The sequence below is a fragment of the Peromyscus leucopus genome, chromosome 10, assembly GCF_004664715.2.
Source record: "Peromyscus leucopus breed LL Stock chromosome 10, UCI_PerLeu_2.1, whole genome shotgun sequence".
Taxonomy (NCBI): domain Eukaryota; kingdom Metazoa; phylum Chordata; class Mammalia; order Rodentia; family Cricetidae; genus Peromyscus; species Peromyscus leucopus.
The window spans coordinates 93,293,127-93,313,934 of NC_051071.1; the positions used below are offsets into that span (position 1 = coordinate 93,293,127).

At 43.4% G+C, this 20,808-nt stretch overlaps 1 protein-coding gene across 2 annotated transcripts in view; it reads left to right on the plus strand.

Annotated features, from left to right (window-relative positions):
• The window catches only part of Pcgf3 (polycomb group ring finger 3), a 47,775-nt gene that overhangs the window by 23,826 nt on the left and 3,141 nt on the right, over positions 1 to 20,808 (plus strand). For both annotated transcript variants that reach the window (XM_037209293.1, XM_028867421.2), the window contains exons 7-10: positions 2,934 to 3,041; positions 4,186 to 4,274; positions 16,423 to 16,560; positions 20,388 to 20,468. In XM_037209293.1, coding sequence (XP_037065188.1) covers positions 2,934 to 3,041; positions 4,186 to 4,274; positions 16,423 to 16,560; positions 20,388 to 20,468 — 416 coding nt within the window. The remainder of the gene's footprint in view (positions 1 to 2,933; positions 3,042 to 4,185; positions 4,275 to 16,422; positions 16,561 to 20,387; positions 20,469 to 20,808) is intronic.

Sequence of the window (20,808 nt, forward strand, 5' to 3'; positions counted from 1 at the left end):
TATTTTCCATAACTCTGGTTATGCTCCTTGTACTGTTTGCAGTGGCTGCCTAAGATTCCTTGGGGTAGTGACCCTACTCTGGTCCCATGGTGCACCTGTTGGAGTCACTTTGCCTGTTGATTCTGGACAGTGCTGAAATATTCACAGCTTCTGTAGGGATGTCTGCTGAGCAGAAGAGATATCATGTACCTTAGACCAAGTTTAACTAGCTCAGCTCTGTTTATCATGCAGCACTTAAGTTGTGTGTGATCCTCCAGTGTTACAAGTAAGACTTCCTTACACGTTGACGTGCTTACCTTTAGGATAGATTACTAACAGAATTTTTTTGTGTTGTTGGCTAAATTTTAATGTATTTTAGATATATAATGCCAGAAAATTCCAGTTAATGTTTCTGTATCTGTTTGCTTATTTGTTTGTGTGGTTTTTTGTTTTGCTTGTTTGTTTTGTAGGTAGGATCTGACTAGCTCTAGCTGGCCTTGAATTCATTGAGATCTGCATGGGTCTGCCTCCCAAGTGCTAGTATTAATAGGTTTGTGCCAACATTCCTGGAAATGTTTCTATATTTGTACATATCTGACACTGGACATATTAGACTTTTTTTTTTTTCCCTGTGACCAATACCCTAGAGAATTCGTTTTGTCATACTGTTTTAGAATTTTAAGTTTATGGTCATCTGGTTCTATTATTTGTGGGCCATGGTGAAGCAGAAGAATATCATGGTGGAAGGGTATAGCAGAGCAAAGTTGCTTACCTTATGGTGGCCAGAAAACAGAGGAGCAAAAACAGACAAGAATGACTAGGAGCAAGATCCTCTTTAGAAGCGTGCCCAGGGACCTGCTTCCTGTAGCTGGGCCCTGCCTTTTACACCTGTTGGTAATACAATGAGGTTACCCACTGAAGTTAGAGCGCTCCTGATCCAGTCACCTCCCAAGAGCCCCGTAGTTGGCCACCTTGAAAATGAGCCTTCAGAAGACATTTCAGATTCAAACTACATACTGGGGTATTATTGTTCCACCTTTTTATTATGATAGGTGGAAAATAAGGAAATAGGCAGTAAACATGGTGACAGAAGCTGAATTATTTCTGCCTTTGGTGTTCTGGGCTTTTGGTCTTAAGGTCACAGCTCTTTTTGAGGCCACTTTGGGTGACTTCCCTTTGTCAGAAATCGTTCCATGCTCTGGTTTCAGGGTTGCCTTTCATACACATGTATATGGGAACGTCTCTTTTTTCATTTGTTTATTTTATGTATATATGTGTACATGTGGGGACAAGTGTGTTCCCTGATGTATGTGCTATGGTTGGATATAGAAGTCGGGACAACTTGTGGCAATCAGTTCTTTCCTTCCACCATGTGGGTCACAGTAGCAAACTCAGGTTGTCAGGCTTGGTGACAGGCATCTTTAACCACTGAGCCATCTCTCTGGTCCAAGAACATTTCTTGGGCTGAGCCCGCCCTTCCTTTCCTCCACTCTAGAAGGACTCCTTTTCTGACCAGGTTCATAGCTTACACATCTTCATATGTGTACAGTCAGGTTTTGCAAAGCATCTGTTCAGGCTGGACATGTTCAGAACATGTTCTGGGCTCTCTAGAGGTTCCAGATCTATAGGGAAAGATAAATGTGCAGATGAAAAGTTTAATAAGGCCAGGCATGATGGCACATGCTTTTAACCCCAACATTCAGGAGGCAAAAGCAGACTATCTCTGTGACTTAGAGGCTAGCCTGGTTTACACAATGAGTTCCAGCTAGTGCTACCTAGTAAGACCCTGTCTCAAAAGATAAGTAAAAATTTAAAAAGTTTAATGAAAAATCATTTCTTGGTTGACTACATGTAAAGTATCTTTTATAGAGTTACTTGTAAATTTTTGGTTTGAACAAATCATTTTAAGTTTCCTTTGCCGTCTGTATTCTGAGCAGTGGCCAGGATCTGATGCATGTCATTTGGGTCTGAATTTTAGTCTCATGAATGGAGCTTTTGCTGAAAGTCAGAAGCTGCTTTTGTCTCATGTAATTGATAGTTTCCTCCAAGTACAAGGTATCAACCTGGTCTAGGCAGTGGGGGTTGTATGCTGACCATCGAAGGACAGACCATGCTGCTTTATTGGATAATGATCCAGAGAAGCATAATAATCTAAAACCCTGGACAGCTTCATGACTTAGATGCCTGCCTTTAAGAATAAACTTTCTCTGTAGTCTGGAGGTTTCTGTTTCCTCTTTTTCTTACATTTCTTTCATGGCCACTGCTGCCCACAGCCACTGGAGGCAGTCTTCACCCAATACAAGACAGACATGGCCACTGGCCACTGCCAGTCTCTGATGTGACCAAGGGACCTTGGCACACAAACACAGGTTTCCAGGACAGGATTGTTCTGGGTCTGTCCTTGTTTTCCAGGTGTGTCTACTACCTTCAGCCTAGTGAGAATTCTTCTGCATTTGATGGCAGCCAGATGGTTCTAGATTGTGACCATCATGGCTACAGGGACAGTGGGAGCATTCGGCAGTATGTGTGGATTGCCAAGCTGCCAGTGCAAAAATGGTATATGTACATTGTTAGTGATGATGTATGAAGGGTCATCCGGGCCACCTCCTCAGGGTCTCTCACACTCTAGGGAGCCCCTCAAACTACCTGTCATGCTCCAGGTGATGAATAACCCCACACCATCTTAGAGGGCTGAGGAGGTTGGGTCATAGTCCTGGAACAAGATCCCTACGGCTCCAGAGCCTATCTTGTTGCACCAGTGTGTCCTGTCTCAGTGTTCTTAAACACCCGCAACTAGGGCATTAAGGTTTTTCGTTCTGACCTGTGCTTGTTTTCTTACTAGTATCATCCTTCAGACTCATCTAACTCTGCAAGTTTCTTTGTGACATTAGTGAGCAGTTTTACTATTTAAGTCCTTTCCTACTGATTATTAAAATTGTCTCCATTCTTAATAGCGGAAATGAGGAAACAGAGGGAATTCTATCACAAACTGGGCATGGAGGTACCAGGTGACATCAAGGGGGAGGCGTGCTCAGCAAAACAGCACTTAGATCCCCGCAATGGTGAGTAGCTGCATTAGACCACCATGCAATTCAGAGGCTCATTCATCAGGCTTTCCCCCACAGAGCACTTTGTCTCAAGGCTTAGGTGGTTTTGACCATTTTTCTGATGGTTGTTGAAAAGGCTCTTCATCAACCCTGTTAGCTGGACATGTGGGTTAGACTATAAGAGATACTAGAAAATGCCTAGGGGTCATGTGGAAGAGAACAGAATTGGACAGAAGGCCTAGGAAAAAACGATAGAAGGTAGATATCCTTAAGATTCTGACTTTGCTTGCTTTATGATAAAAAGGCCAAATAGTAGTTGGATTTGGGCATAAAATTAATTGGTACTTTTAAGTCTATTCAATAAATTATTTAAATCTTGAGTACTGGCACTTTGCTACTAGGACCATGTAAGTTCCTGAGAAATCTCAAGACCAGCCTGTATATCCTTAAGAGCCTAAGGCAAGTTGGTGCCCAGGTTCCTATGGGAGCCAGACTAGGCTTGGGTGAGAGTGGGTAGGGTGGATAAAAGTGAGAATCTGGTCGTGAGTATTTGTCCAAACAGTAAGGTTCCATGAGCCAGACTACTTACAGAAGTAAGGTTGCTGTGGTGAGTGCTGAGTGGTCCCGGAGGCTTGTCTCTGCTGTGCTCACCAATTTTGGTTACTGTCTCCATCTTCTGAGTCCCTTAAGACATATTAGTCCAAATCCACGAGTCTCTCAAGACACATAATCCAAAATCTGCCTCACCCAGCTGCAGCCATAGGTCCTCATACCACAGAGTTGTTAGTTCCTTAGCAAATATGCAGAATGGTTTTAACTGCTACCACTGGACGTACGTATGCTCTCAAAAGAGTGAATATCAACATCGTTTTTAGTATGCTGTGAACTTTTACAAATATTATAACATTTTGGATTTCTTAATATGGGTTTTGCTAGTCCAAAATGCTTGGAGCCAAAAGTATTTTAGTATTAGATTTTTTTTTTCATTTTGGAAAAGTTGTATATATTTTAATTCTACCTTTTTCTACATACAACCTGTCATATGGGGTTAAGTATAAAAGTTTACACTTACACCTCGAAAAGCTTTACATACTAGAACTTTTGAATTTTGGAATAGAGATATTTCAACCTGTACAACGTTTTCTATTTGTGCTAAAAGGTGAAACCAAAGCAGACGACAGTTCCAATAAAGAGACAGCAGAAGAGAAGCAGGAGGAGGACAACGATTACCACAGGAGTGACGAGCAGGTGAAAATGCCTCCTCTGTAAATTTTCTGGCATCAGTTCATTCCCGTGTTTGCATACTTCAGTGTCTCGTGAAACTGTAACAGGATAAAACATCATAAAGTTTTCCTCCTGTTAATCACTTAACTCTTCTTTATATTCCTATTGTTTATGTTTTAATTACCAAAGCAACACATGGTAACTGTAAAGCATTTCAGACATACAGAATTACAGTTCACAGTCAGATTATGTTTTATACAGCCCACTGCAACCACTCACCATTGGTGGTTTGGTACCTTCTCTGCTGTGCCCCCAAGGGAAGTGACCCATCAGCACAATAAAGGGAAGTAAGCATGCAATGTTGAGGACTCTCCATGTCTCATTTGCCACATTATCAGCTAAACAAAACAAAACCAACCAAACAAAAACCGTATCATCACAGAAGTGCCATAGAAGGATCTAATAAAACTCCTTATCCCTGTCTACAGGACTTCCTAGTTTGTGAGTTCTAACAGTTGTGATGCTTTTGATGAAATAGGATCATTGTCTTACTAAAACAAGGAGTAAGGAAATGCCATGACTGATTGGCTCTGTGTTTAGAAGTCCTCTCCCAATGGCAGGGAAACAAGAATGAGGCACTTAAAGAGGAACAAAGATGCTGTTATTCCTAGGTCATGCTGTCTTACATAAAACCTAAGACAATCCTCTGAAAACAGAACTTGGCTCCATGGGTGATTGGCTCAGCATGAAATAATTAGTACATGTTGGCAATTGGCAAAGAACCAACGCACACCACCAACAAGAATTTTGGTATGATTTCCTTGGAAAAGAGAGCTCCTCTCCCCAGTCTGACTTTAGACATGATACCAAGGTTGACAGGAAACAGCCACTATACAGCTTACTGGGAGATGAATGTGCATCAACAGCCATGAGATTGCTGTACACAGTGGGGGTGATCTTGGCCCTATCAGAAGACATAGTAACTGAAACAGTATATTGGGACTGGAATGGTGGGATCTTATTTTAACATGTCCATTTCTGCAATTAATGATAGTCGGCACCATAGAATAAGGATAGGTTTGCAGATAAATGTGGGATAAGCATTCTCCTGTGGTGAGAAGACCACTCTGACTACCCTTGTGTACACAGGCACTACAGTCACCTTGGAGTGGCCCCTCGTCTCATCTGTTTTACTGATCCTGAGCATCAGTAACAAGTAACAGTAGGTATTGTCTGTAGGTACCTTGGAACAACTCTCAGGCAATATCCCCAGGTTTCACAGGCCCTGCTCTGTAGGCCATGTGCCTGCTAGCCTTTCTGGAGCAATTGTGTTCCTTGCTTGGACTCATTACTATGCTTTTGGAAGTCACTGGGTCTCTAGACCTTGTCCAGGCCTGGGTGTTGCTTGTGTCAGTTTTTTATAGATTGGCATAGAATTATTCAGAGTATTTTCTCTAATCTTTTACAGTTTAAAAAATTGCTATTGTTGACTATTGTTAAGTTTTGCCTTTTCCTTTTTATACCAGATATGCTACTTGTTTGTTTCTTAAAGCATATGTGAAGAGTGAATTTTGTTTTTGTTTTTGTATTGGTCTAGCCTTTGGAGCTAAACTCTGTGTATATTCTTGATCTCACCCAGGCTGTGCACTTCCTGGGTGCCTTGGGTACATCCCTGGCACTGACAAGTTGTGCCTTACAATCCTATTTCTGGAGAGGCATGAAGGCCATCATCTTGCCATTCTAGATAAGTTTTCTCAAGTGTCCACCTGAATACCCTGCTTTGGCTGTAGTACTTTTTATTTCCTTTCTCTCGTGTTTAGAGGTGCTGTCTGTGCTGATCTCTGCATGGAATCCATGCTCCTCCAGTGTCCAGGTTCTGGCTTGCTCTTTTGTTGCTGTGGTAAACAACATGACCAAAAGCAACTTGGGGAGGAAGAGGCTTGTTTCATTTTTCACTTTATGGTCCATCATCAAGAGAAGCTGAGATAGGATCTCAAGGTAGGAACCTGGAGGCAGAAACTAAATCAGAGACCACAGAGGAACACTGCTTATTGACTACCTTTCTCTGGCTTGCTTACCTAGATTTCTTATACAACTCCTTAGGGTAGCACTGTCCTCAGTGGGCTGGGCCTATCTCCATTAATTAGCAGTCAACAAAATGCCCCACAGACCAATTTGATGTAGGCATTTCCTGAGTTGAGGTTCTTTCTTCCCAGATGTATCAAAAAGACAATCAAGATTAGCCATAACAAGTCTACTCTTCCTCAACTTGACATACAAACATATCACTATTAAACCATAGCCTTTCTTTTTTTGTTTGTCCTAGGATCTTATGTTGATATGAGAATATAAAATACAGTACAACTTTAAAGTCCCACAGTGTTTAAGAAGTTTCGTCACTTAAAAGTTCAGTGTCTTGGGGACTGAAGACTCAATGAGTCTCTTTAAAAGTCAGAAGTCTTAATTCTGCGCTCCTATAAAATCAGAGTTGAGTTAAATACATTCTTGTTTCAAAAGGAAAAAAACAGGCTATAGAAACAATCACAGTTGCTGGGTGGTGGTGGCACATGCTATTAATCCTGGCACTTGTGGGCAGAGGCAGTTGAATCATGACTGGCCTGGTCTACAAAGCAAGTTCCAGGACAGCCAGGGCTACACAGAGAAACCTTGTCTTGAAAAGCAAACAACAAAGTAATCACAGTTAAGGAAAAACCAAAGTCCAGCAGTGTAGCTCCAGAATCTTATAGTTCAATGTCTGGCATCTTGGTCTCAGACTCTTGTGGGTTCCAAAGGACTTGGGCAGCTTCACTTCTTTGACTCTGTCATCCGTAGCACACACAAGTTGTCTCAGGGTAGGTTCAGGCCAACTCCATTTCACACTTGCCTCTCTTCCCACTGTCCTAGTATCTCCAGTTTGCAGAAGTCCACTGCAGCTGAGGCTGCATCTTCATCAGTAGCTCTCCTGGCCTCTCACCTGGGGGACTCCAGTGCTGCTTCTACATGGTGCTAAACCTCAGATTCTCTCCATGACTCTTTCAGTCTTGGAGTTTCCACTGTAACTGAGGCTGCACCTTCGCTGAGTGCTTCCCCCCGCCACACACACTCTCTGGCCTCTCTTTAGGAAGATGCCAGCCTTGCCACACTGTACCAAGCCTCAGTTGCTCTTTATGACCTGTACATGCCTGAAAAACCAGTATCATGGGAGACACTTCCACATCATATGCTAAAGTCTGTTGCCAGCTTAATACCCTAAGGAAATACTTGGAAGATTTCACCTCCATGATGCTGGTCTCTTATTGACCACAGCTGATATTTTTAGCCCCAGCTAACCAGCATTGATTGTCCCAGTAAAGCAAAAGGTTTCACTTCAGTGGTGCTGGCCTTCTGTTAATCACAGTTATTCTTCAGTTCCAACTGACCAGAAATCACAAATTCTTAATGAAAAATATCATATAAACATTAAAGGCCAGGCATGGTGGCTCACGTCTTTAATCCCAGCACTCAGGAGGCAGAGGCAGGTGGATCTCTGAATTTGAGGCCAACTGGTCTGTATAGTGAGCTCCAGGACAGCCAGGGCTACATAGTGAAACCCTGTCTCAAACACACACACACAGTCTTCTCTCTCTCATGGAGTCTTTGAGCTACTCTCACATTTCTCTCTGAAACTTCACTAGCCAGGCCTTCACTGTCTGCATTTCTCTCCAATTATCTTCCAACAGCTCGTGAAGCCCTGAGCACTCAATGGCTTTTCCAGCACAAAGCTTCAAAATTTTCTGCCTTCATCCAATAAAACAGTCCAAGACATTAAAGGTACAGAGTCAGGTCCATTACAGCACTGTTCCTGGTACCAGTTTCTGTCTTAGTTAGCTCTCAGTTGCTGTGATAAAACACTGACCAAAAGTAGTTTGAGAAGGCAAGGATATATTAGCTTACAGGTTACAAGTCCATCATGGAAGACAGCCAAAGCAAGAACCTAGAAGTAAGAACTGAAGTAGAAACCTTAGAGGAACACTGCTTGCTGACTTCCTTTCCTTGGTTTGCTCACCTAGCTTTCTTACACAATACAGGACTACCTATTAAGTGGTGGTATTACCCCTGGTAGTCTGGCCCCACCTCTCTCAGTTAGCAATAAAGAAAATTCCCTACAGATGTGTACATATGCTGTTGATTGTTTTTGCTCTTTTGGGGGGCCCCACCACCTGGCTCCCAAATAAATCACACAGAGGCTTATTCTTACTTATGAATGCCTGGCCTTAACTTGGCTTAGTTTCTTGCCAGCTTTCCTTAAATTATCCCATCTATCTTTTGCCTCTGGGCTTTTCCCGTTCTCTTACTTCTGTATCTTACTCTTACTCCATGGCTTAATCTGTAGCTGGGTGGCTGGCCCCTGGAGACCTCCTCCTTCTCTGGCTCCTAGATCCCTTTTCAATACCTCTTCCCAGATTTCTCCTTCTATGTATTCTCTCTGCCTACCAACCCTGCCTATCTTTTCTTCTGCCTTGCTATTGGCTGTTCAGATCTTTATTAGACCATCAGATGTTTTAGAAAGGCACAGTAACACAGCTTCACAAAGTTAAACAAATGCAACATAAACAAAAGTAACACACCTTAAAATAATATTCTCCAACACCCACAGAGCAGTTGAAGGAGGCAGTTCCTGAATTGAGGTTCCTTTCCAGGTGGGTGTGTCAAGTTGACAACCAAGATAAGCCCTCATAGTCCAGTTGTGCAGAGAGCCCAGAAACACTGTTCTTTAAGTCACTGGTGTGGTTGAACACACGGGACCTGTAGCCCCATCTTCTCACGTCCTAACCCTAACCTTAAGCTGCAGTTACTTTCATAAGCTGACACTCTGCCGTGCCTGTTTCCTTGCCTGTGAAATGGATGGTGCTTATGTCTTCCCAAGGCTTCTGTGGTGTACAGTTGCAGCATGTGATGGACAATAAAGTACCAAGCCAGCTAAGGATCAGTTAGTGTTGGTTTCACCCTTACTTTCTCTTCTTAGTGTCCCCTGAATCATCATTGTTCTCTGTCAGTCTCTCTCTGCGGTCCTTGTAATTGTTTGTCTTAGGGAACACCGGCTGTGACTGGCCCACGGTCTTGAATGTGCTGTCTCCCAGTTGAGTTCTCTTTTTCTGTGCCCTTTGTTTGCTTTGGTTCCTGACTTTTCAGGCTTTGATGTTGCCACTTTCTTTGGTTTTTCTCCTTTCCATGCCCTGATGCTTTAGGTGTGTATGTAATATAGGATTTTATGTTGCTTTTTTTTTTTTGTTGTTTTTTTGTTTTTCGAGACAGGGTTTCTCTGTGTAGCTTTGCACCTTTCCTGAAACTCACTTGGTATCCCAGGCTGGCCTCGAACTCACAGAGATCTGCCTGCCTCTGCCTCCCGAGTGCTGGGATTAAAGGCATGCAGCAGCACCACCACCACCACCCGGCGAAAGTTTCTTAAAAAAGAAAAATTTAACCAAACCAGAATAAAGTTAGTTTGGTTTAGGGGAGATTGATTGATTGTGACGGGGTCTTACATAAACCATTCTAGCCATGAGTTCACTGTTTCACCAAGGATGATCTTGAACTTCTGATCTTCATGCCTCCACTCCTTAATTAAGTGCTAAGATTACAGGTATGCACAGCCTGTACCAGTTATGTAGGGATCAAACCTAGTGCTTTGTTAAGCAAGCACTTAGCCAAGAATGCTGCATTTCCAGAACTCTTCTCCAACAGTAAAACTTAGATGCCAAACTGATAGTTGTATAGATTTAGTTACGTTTCGTGCTCTTGTTGAGTTTGGTATTAGTTTTGTTTGTGGTGCTAGGGAACAACTGAGAGCTTCACACACTCTAGGCAAGTGCTTTACTACTGAACTACAGCCCAGCCCTCTTCTCACTCTGCTTTTCATTCTATGACAGGTTCTCATTAAGTTGTTCAGACTGGCCTTGAACTCAGGATACTCTTTCCTCAACCTCCTGAGTAACTAAGATTAGAGGCCTGTGTCACCATGTCCAGCTCTTTGAGTGTTTGTTTTATTTTCCCACAATGTTGGATTTATCTTCAGTATTTCTCTTTTGTGGGTTCTGTTTTATATGTCATTTCAGAACAAGTGTGTGGCTAGTAAACATTTCAAGTTCTTGTGTGTTGGTGTATTTATTACTGTCCACATTCACAATGAAATCTAAGTTCAAAATAATTTATCGATTAAAGGTATGCACCACCACTGCCAGGTTGTCTTGTATCTTTTAAGACATATCTTTTCAACTGGATTGTGTCTTAAACATTAAATATTAAGAACAGAAAATGGACAAGACATGGTGGCACATACCTTTAATTGCAGCAATTGGGGGATGGGGACACAGGCAGGCAGACCTCTCTGTGAGTTCAACACCAGCCTGGATGTACATAGTTCCATTCCAGTCAGAGCTACATAATGAGACTATCTCAAGAAAGAAGCAAGGAGAGAGGAAAGAAAAATGGAACACTAAGAGGGCTAAGGGTGTAGTTCAATGGTAGAAAGCTTGCCTGGCATGCACAAAGCCCTAAGTTTTTCTCCCTTTACCCCCGACCCAGGACCAAAAAGGAAAACAAAAGAAACCAGTAAAAGGACAAACTGCCTACCCCATGTGTATGTCAGTCTTATCTCCTCTTGTGTTTCCTATTAGCTTAGGCAGGACCATCTACTGGCACTCAATGGCAGAAAGGTCTAGACCTCTCTGTGACCACAGCAGGAGAGCCCTGACCACTGGACCATGGCTTGACTCCAACTCTTGTGTCTGGTCAATCAGGGAGTTGGATGGTGTCTTGTTCGTGGTGGCCTCTGAATTCTCGAACTGTACTTACTCCTCTTTCTTCTTTCTCTCTCTGAATAGAAATTGCCCCTACTTTGTCTCCTGTCTTCACTACTAAATAACCCCAGGAACAGGCTTGTGGCCAGTAAATTATTTTACTTGACCTTACTGGGGAGACAAGTTTAGTGGATGCCTGAAAAATACAAAAGGTATATATCCAGCCAGGAGTGGTGGCTTATACCTCCAATCTAGCACTTAGGATGCAGAGGCAGGTGGATCTGAGTTCAGTACTAGCCTTGTCTACATATAGAGTTCATAGCTACATACTGAGACCCTGTCTCAAAACAAAAAGAGTAGATCAAGTTTCTATACTCCACATCAGGTTTTCTGAAGAACTGACAGAACTTTTATTTTCCCATTTCCTGGGGCAAGGGATTAAAGGGCCTCTTTCTGTGGGAGCCTCACCTCTCTGTAGGTGATCAAGCCCCCAACCTGATTCAGTCTTAATTATGTTTTGGGAGTTCCCAGCTATCTATGAATCTGCCTCATGGTTGTTGTTGCTGTTCCACACAAGGAACCTTTATTCCTTCTGCTCTTCATTTCTTCTTCCTCCTCTCAACTTTGCCCCAAGTTGAGAACTACTTGGGTCCCTTTTTCCTTTCTTTTGCCCTTGTTCACAGTGAAAAGGCCGTCTTGTCAGGACCATTAGCTGTGCCACATTCTTTCTCTGTAGATGAGACATGTATTGCTGAAGGTCTCTTTTCCTAAGGCTGGGTTACTTTTTTGGGGACAGCCGGAGTGGTTGGTGGACAGCAGGTGGTTGGTGAGTGGGCAGGTGGCTCTAATCACCTCTCTATCTATCTATCTATCTATCTATCTATCTATCTATCTATCTATCTATCTATATCTCTCTCTTAAGCTATTTCCTATACAAGATATGCTCACACCCAGAAACCCCACCTGTGGTCAACAGACAGCTGGGGTGGAAATGTGAGTCTTGTTTCCACAAAGGCCCCTCCTTAGCTCCCCAATGTCTGCTGTGATGGGGCTCTGGGTGTTTTTTGTTTGTTTGTTTTTTGAACAGCCATTATGGGCTTTAGGGGTCCCCAACTTACATTGATCCCTGCCCTTCTCTTCATGGAGCTCTTTTGCAAGGACGGAAGGATAGGCTGTCACCTCCTGCAAGAACACCTAGGAGCACCAGGTCTCTTTCTGTGCCCCACCCCCCTGTTTCAAGCTCATCTACCTCAATAGACTCCAGTCTATTTTCATTCTGAATTCTCCTTTAATTTCTACATAGAAAGACCTTCCAGAGCAGCCTCTGTACACAGTCACTTTTTAGCTGTTTTCCCACCTCTGCAGTCCCAGAGGACAGCAGTGGCAGTGCTGCCCTCACCCGTGGGGAGGCAGCATTCTGCCTTTGAGTTTCTTGCAGCTGGTGTAAAATCTAGATCAGATGCTACATGGCAAGAGGGGAAGGCGTCAAAGAATGTAGAGCAAGTGCAGGGGGTAGAGGAGAGGCAGGAAGTAAAATCCTGTCAACAATCTCTGTTGCAGACAAGAAATTCTGTTACCTGTAACAAAGCATGTCTGCCACTTTAAGGTCTCAACCTCCCCCACATACACCTTGGAGTCTGGACAGCAGTACCTGTGTGGGGAAAGATTCATATCAGTTACTCCTGACCATCTGCCCTGATGCCTCACCTCCTGAGTCTTATCTCAGACCTGACTGCTGCAGGTGGTCACCTTTCCAAGGTCTTAATTTCTTGTTTGTGAAACTTCACAGACACCTGTTCTTGTCTCACAGATGGCTCAGACCCATAGTCCTATGGAATGAATGCATTGTGCTGTTTCTGTTGCTCAAATGAAGCACACCTATGCTTTAGGTGTGCTTCAGACATCTTGCTCCCTGGGGTCCATGACCTTGATCACACCTTTCCTGAATATACCTGAGTCCTCTAGCCAGAGCTAAGCACAGGACTACATACCTCACAAAGATGCAGACTCTGGCTAGAGCACACAATAGCTCAAAGCTTACAGCCACTTGGCTAAGTAGGTGTCAAATGGGGCTACTGCAGTCCATTCACAACGGTCACTAGGTGCGTGCAATTTTTTTTTTTTTAATTCTTTTCTCATATATTGCATCTCAACCATTTTCCCCTCCCTCCTCTCCTCCTATGGTTGTTTGAAAGAAAATGGCCCCCAAAAGGAGTGGCACTATTAGGAGGTGTTGCCTTGTTGGAGGAAGTATGTCACTGTGGAGGCAGGCTTTGAAGTCTCATATATGTTCAACCTATGCCCAGTGAGACAGACTAATTCCTGTTGCCTATGAGTTAAGATGTAAGAACTCTCAGCTCTTCTCTAGCACCATGTCTGCCTGCATGCTGCCTTGCTTTCCGCCATGACGATAATAGACTAAACTTCTGAACTGTAAGCCAGCCACCACAATGAAATGTTTTCCTTTATAAGGATTGCCGTGGTCATGGTGTCCTTTCACAGCAATAGAAACCTAAGATACTTCCCAACCCTTCCCCCTGTCTTCCCTGTCCCATGCAGATCCACTCCTGCTCTGTTTCCCTTCAGAAAAGGGCCGCCCTCCTAGGGATATCAACCAAACATGGCATATCAAGTTACAATGAGACTAGGCACATTCCCTCATATTAAGGCTGGATGAGGCAATGCAGTAGGAGTCCCAAAAGAGTCAGAGACAGCCCCTGCTTCTACTGTTAGGAGTCCTACACCAAGCTCTACACAACCATAACATATGTAGAGGACCTAGGTCAGACCCATACAGGCTCCCTGATGGTTCAGTTCTGTGAGCCCATACGAGCCCTGGTTAGTTGATTCTATGGGCTGTTTTCTTGTAGTGTCCTTGACCCCTCTGGTTCCTGCAATCCTTCCTTCCCTTCTGCAGGATTCCTTGAGCCCCGCCTAATGTTTGGCTATGGGTTTCTGCATCTGCTCCAATCAATTGGTGTGTGTAAATTTATAAACATTCCTTAGGGAATGTTTTCTTAGGGACATTTTTTTTTTCTATTAAAGTCTGCCTTATCTCTTATTAACTTAAGCCAGATTTCTTTTGGTTAATAATGTGGTATTTCAGATTATTAAATATCTTCCTATAATATCTAACATTGACTAAATTTTATTTAATCAAACCAGGATTTTTCTCTTTTTAAAAGATTTTTTTTATGTGAGTATTTTGCTTACATGGATGTATGTGCATCATGCATATACTTGGTGCCAAAAGACTCCTTAGAACAAGAAGCAAGATGGTTATAAGCTCTCATGTGAGTGTGAGGAACCAAACCTGAGTCTTTTTCAAAAGCAGCAAGTATTATCACTGAGCCATCTCTCTGGTCCCTGGAAAATTTAGATGGCAAGTTAGTTGTATTTCCCATGACCACTGATAAATCGATGCTGATTTCTGCTTTAGTTTAACATGTTTATTTTTTTTTCTTGTTGCTTCCGTTTTTGGTACTAGGTAGGGTTTAGGGTTGTTGGCAGAGAATTAATGTTTTCTTTAATCTTTTTTTTTTTCTTTGTCATGTCTGTTTTGCAAGTTAAATGTTCTTACTTTACTGGTTACAAATTGCTTAAATTAATACATACATTTTCAAAAATCCATAGCTGATAATAGCACCTTGCCCCTAAGATTCCCCCTGTCTCCTTCCTGTCCATCTTCCTAAACCAGTCTTTTCCATAGTTGTTTGAAAGGAGCTCTTTTTCATTCTTGCTCTGTGATGTGATTTAGTAATAATCTATTTTCTGATCACTTGGCCAGTGTCTCCTTTCTCTCATTTTGGTTTTGGTTTTGTTTTGTTTTTGGAGACAGAGCTTCACATAGAGCAAGCTGACTTGAAAATCTCTGTAGCTGAGGTTGACCTTGAACTAATCTACCTACCTCTACCTCCCCAAGTACTGGGATGACAGGCCTATGCACTGCATCCAACAGATATCTCTTAGCAATGCACTACCTCACCTCTATATCATTTCTTTTTATCTTTTAATAAGGTATTTCAAGAAATTTGTCCTTCTGTTTAAGTTGTGCCCGCCCCCTTTTCTTTTTTTTTTTTTCTTTTCTTGTTTTGTTTTTTGAGTCAGGGTTTCTTTTTGTAGTCCTGGCTGTCCTAGAACTCACTTTGTAGACCAGGCTGGCCTTGAACTCACAGAGATCCACCTGCCTCTGCCTCCTGAGTGCTGGGATTAAAGGCGTGGGCCACCACTGCCCGGCCTTCTTTTTAAGGTGTGTATGCTCCATGTGTGCAGGTGCCTGTGGAAGCCAAAAGAAGGCATTAGGCATCCTGGAACTCAAGTTACAGCTGGTTGTGAGCTGCCCAGCATGGGTTCTGAGAACTAAACCCTTGAATCTCCTGGAGGAGCATCATGTACTTTACAAAGGGGCCATCTCTCTAGTCCCTTTGTTTTTATCTGATTGTTGCTTTCCTGGTCTTCCATCCTTCGGGGAACTTAAACTTTTACATTCTGACTTCCCTTGTCCCTCCCTCTGTGCAAGTCTGTCTCCATCTGTCTTCTTTATTGGCTTCCTTAATTCTGATACTTTAATTTGAATCTTTGCCTTTAAACTTAAATTCTCACTGGTAATTTCCTCAAATGATCTTTGAGAAAGTTTTTTGTCTTGAGTAGTTAAGGTACCCAGTGTTTTTAGCTTCAGTGAATGTGTTTACTAATTTTAGAAGTTGTGTTGTATTTTTATGCCTGTAACATGTTCTTTCCTCAGTATCTTATGTTTTTAATTCTTCCTTTTCTATTTTATGATACATATTTCAGTTACTTTCCTTTTTAATTCTTTTACCTGAATTTTCAGAAATTTTAATGAACCCATGTTAGAGATGCTTTCTCTGCAGTCCTGGGATAAGGCTTTGTCTCCCTGAAGCAGATCTCCGTTTGCACTGCATTAGGATCCAGCAGTTAATTCCACCTGTAGAATGTTTCCATCCGCACCTGTACTCTGACTCTGGAAAAGAATGGCTCATCCAGAGCACCGTCTAAGTGTCAGGCCAAGGCTTTGCTCATGGCCTTTCTGTCAGGAACACACCTGTTTCCTTCACAAACCTTGCTCAGTCCAGGTCTTGTCTGGACAGGGGTAGCCACTTGAGAACACTAAGGACTCAGTGCCCTTGGCAAATACAGACACATAACTCAGGGTGACTAAGTTAAGAAGACCAAAATTGACAGGCTAGAGTGTTTCTCAGCATCACAAAGACTCTGAGGAGGTTTTTAAAGGAGGTATAAAATGACTGAGGTAGAAATCCTTGTACAGTGTTGTTCTGATTTCAAAGACCAGTACTCATAGATGTAGAAACTAGTGCTCGTCCAGGAAAAGTCTGAGAGTTGGCACTCCTGACCTCATATCCTTTCTCTTCCAGGTGAGCATCTGTCTGGAATGCAATAGCAGCAAACTACGGGGCCTGAAGCGCAAGTGGATCCGATGCTCAGCCCAAGCAACAGTGCTGCACCTGAAGAAATTCATCGCCAAGAAGCTCAATCTCTCCTCCTTCAATGAGGTAGTCATCAGCCAAAGATCTGGGATGGATCCTTCTTTGCCTGTCTTGTTAAAATAACAGCCAAAGACACACACATCCCTCTTTTTTTTTTAAAGACAGGGTTTCTCTATGTAGCTCTGGTTGTCCTGGATCTCACTCTGTAGACCAGGCTGGCCTCGAACTCACAGAGATCCGCCTGGCTCTGCCTCCTGAGTGCTGGGATTAAAGGTGTGTGCCATCACTGCCTGGCTGTTTGGAGATTTTTTTTTTTAATGTTTTTAATTAGATTTATTTAGTGAGTGAGTGTGTGTGTGTGTGTGTGTGTGTGTGTGTGTGTGTGTGTACATGGGCAGTGACAGCTTGCAAAAGTCAGTTCTTTCCCTCTACCATGGAAATCCTGGTGATTAAACTAAAAGGTTGTCAGGCTTGGCAACAGAGTGCCCTTACCCACTGAGCCATTTTCCTGGCCCCTTATAAAGAAATCGGTTTGTTTGTTTATTTACTTGATTCTATTTATTTATTACTTTTGGTTTTTTGAGACAGGGTTTCTCAGTGTAACAGCTCCTCAGTGCTGGGATTAAAGGCATGTGCTACAACTGCCTGGCTCATGCCCAGATTTTTATGTGAGTACTAGGATCTGAACTCAAGGCCTTATGTAGAGCAAGTACTCTTAACTACTAAGCCATCTCTGTAGTCCCAGAACTTTTGTTTTTAATTTAATGAATGAGGGGGTGTTGGGTCTGACACATATTAATAGCTGAAACCCCAGTAGACCCACAGACCCAGAGCTTGTCGTGGAGGCTCACAACAGAGACTTGTACGTACATGTGCTCAGAAACTCAGGCTGGTGTGGTACTTGAGCAAGAACAGCAGGAGCTGGTCCTGCTGCACCAAGGAAGGGTCAAAAGAGCTCTGAGGCTGTGTGGAAAAGGACTTAGAGGGCACATAGACGCCTGTCAAGACAGACGGTCCAGTAGGTTGCAGCAGGTACGTGTGAGTGGTGGTTGAGAACAGTTTGGAGAGTAGTATATACAGCTGTGCTAGCCATCGAGGCTGTATCCCAGCGGGAGCCTGTGGATATGACCCCTCTGGAAGAAGGTCTTGGCAGATGTAACATCTTAAGGATTTTGAGGTGAAACAACTCAGATTGTCTACTAAGCCTAAACCCAGGGATAAGAATATGTATTAGTATGCAGTAGAAGAAGATTTTAGACACAGGTCAGGGGAAGCAAGATAGAGATAACAGAGGTAAGGACCGCAGTGACCTGGTCACAAGACCCTAGAAACTGTAGGGCAAGAGGATCTTCTTGTACTCAGTGTCCCTCAGGTCCATGTGCTGAAAACTCTACTTCAACCCCATGGTGCTGGGAGGCAGGGCCTTGGGGAGGTGTTTAAATCATGACTGGTACCTGGGGAATCTTTCTTCGCTCTATTATAGCTTGAAGAGACAGCAAGTGCTTACATTATAACCAGAATTCCAGCCTATAGCACATATTAGCTGTTAACTAGTTATATTAAATTGTGTTATATTAAAGTATGTTAATGTTTTGTTATATTAACATATTAACTTCATCAGTTGCCCAGTCTTTTCTGTTTAATTATAGCCGCACTAAAAGACACTCCTGGCAGTCTTACCACAGTGCTTGCTCTTCAGAGCTGTGATCAGACCCAGGAACCAGGGTTTTGGACTGTCAAGCAGCCCAATGCTCAGCCCTGAACCAACCACATTGAGTGGTTGAGAAGGAGGTGGCAGACACAGAATGAGGTTATAACTTGATACTCACTACCAGGAGCCCACAGGAAAAAGAAAAGAAAGTCTAGATTTGGTTTATTTGGGGAATAAGGTAGAGGAGAGATTTGGACCCTATGAAGGTAAAGATGTCTGTCTTGACTTGAAGTGGCTTCTATGACTGTACAGAGCCAGGAACATCAGGCAGTTCAAGGGGAGCCTTCCATGTGCAGGAACATTTCTTCACGAGGACCAACAAGAAGTGAAGCCTTTCTTTTTTTTTTTTTTTCTTGTTGTTGTTGTTGTTGTTTGAGACAGGGTTTCTCTGTGTAGCTTTGCCCCTATTCTGGAACTCACTTGGTAGCCCAGGCTGGCCTCGAACTCACAGAGATCCACTTGACTCTGCCTCCCGAGTGCTGGAATTAAAGGTGTGCGCCATCACCGCCCGGCAAAGTGAAGCATTTTCATTGCAATTGGCTGTCAGCTCATGAGTATCCCAGGTGGATCTCACACTGCTCAGAGCCCTGCAGTTGCCAATGCTGTGTGAAGTGTGGGGAGCATTGTCATGGACACTGGATAAGGAAGGGGGATAAGCACTAAGGGCAAGTCATAAGAACTGCGTGAAGGCATTCTGCCTTGCTGGGGACAGGAGCTTATATGCAGTTTGTGTATCACAAGGTAAACACCACTTAGTAAAGATGACAGCAGACAGTTGAGCTTTCATGGACCCAAAGGCTGGTCTGTCTACAAGAAACACACATTCCTATGTGGCCTGTGAGAACAGCCTTTGTCCTCTGCCTAGAGAGATACCAAGACCATCTGGGTCATTGATCACACACTTAAGGAAATACAAATTTAAAAAACAGTGAGACATCACTATGCACCTCCTCAAGTACCCATGTGCAGATTATATAATGGCAAGTGCTATCCAGGTGAGCCTGGAGAAGTGGAGGGCCAGTGCTGGCCAGATACACCTGTAAGCATTAGACTTCAGATGAGGAGACACAGAACCACAACTAGGTGCAATGGGAATAGACTGTTATAGGAAGATGGCAGCCAGGTGGCTCCTCACAGACTGAATGAAGTACAGGATATATAACTCATGCCGTAACAGTCTAGTCTCTGGGAATGTGTATGTAAGATGAGGCGAGGGAGCCTAAAACTGTTCTCTAAGTAGTAAAGTCTATTAAATAAGTGAGAAACTGGGCTACCAAGTGAGGTCCAGGAAAGGAGCAAAGCTACACAAGAGAAACCCTGTCTCGAAAAACCAAAAATAAATAAATAAATAAATACATAAATAAATACATAAATAAGTGAGAAAAAGTTCAAGAGCACATTTCCCTCACTGCATTGAGAACAGGATAGCTAGAAGTAAGGGACAGTGGGCAGGGCAGCCATGGTGAAAGCATCCTGGTCTGAAACCCATGATGGTGTAGGCTAGCAGGTGGGTGTAAATCAATCCCTGCAGCTGTATGTGAAGAAGGCCCTGTGTGCTCTATGTGGATAAGGTCCTTTATGCTCTGTGTGGACCAGGCCTTGTGCTTTGTATGAAGAGAAATTGTCTTGTGACTTCTTTGGTATACCTTCCTACCTTGCTGTCTGGGTAACCTGGAGTCACTGCTGTAGCTTACTGAACTGTTGATGGTGGCTAGGCCCTTCAAGGGTCAGTGGGTAAACACAGGAATTTATATCTCACTACCACTTAGAGGGAGGACAGTGGCATGAGGTACAGTAAGTGGGGATCCAGGGAGGGGTCCACATTTTGATGCCTCCAGAAATTCATTAGAGAAACCCAGAACAGGGGTAGAGACAGGGCAGGCATCATTGATGCTCAGAGCAACTAGGCTGAGCCTCTTGGGACCACAGCAACACAGCTATGAAGTACACCACTGTATCTTTGACCCCTGAGGAAGTTTGGTCTTAATAGAAATGCTCCTTTTCTGTTATACCTCGTGTTTGCAGCTGGCTTCTATATTGGAATAAACAGGCAAGCTATATTCCCACATGACTAGGGAGGGGCTTGTTTCAGAACATACGAGAGTATTGTTCATATTGTCATGTTGGCCTCATTCTAAAGATAGGTTGAATTTGTACTAATTGAAGCCCCTTCTCCCACCAGCTGGACATTTTATGCAACGAAGAGATCCTGGGCAAGGACCACACTCTCAAGTTCGTGGTTGTTACAAGGTGGAGATTCAAGGTAAGACTGGGTGGGTTTGTTTTGTTTGAGACAGGGCTTCTCTGTGTAGTTTTGGTGCCTGTCTTGGCTCTCACTCTGTAGACCAGGCTGGCCTCAAACTCACAGAGATCCGCCTGGCTCTGCCTCCCGGGTGCTGGGATTAAACGCGTGCGCCGCCACCACCGCCTGGCATGAGACTGGGTGGTTCTTTTGAATGCCAGGTTTTAGATAGACTCTTGACCCTTACTTGCTATGCCTGTCTTCTGTTTGCAGACACTGCTGTGGAACAGCTGTCTTTGTTGAGTCATCCACCCAGCCAGGGTCTTTACTCGCCACCCCTCTCAGTCCCCTGAGTCCAGGG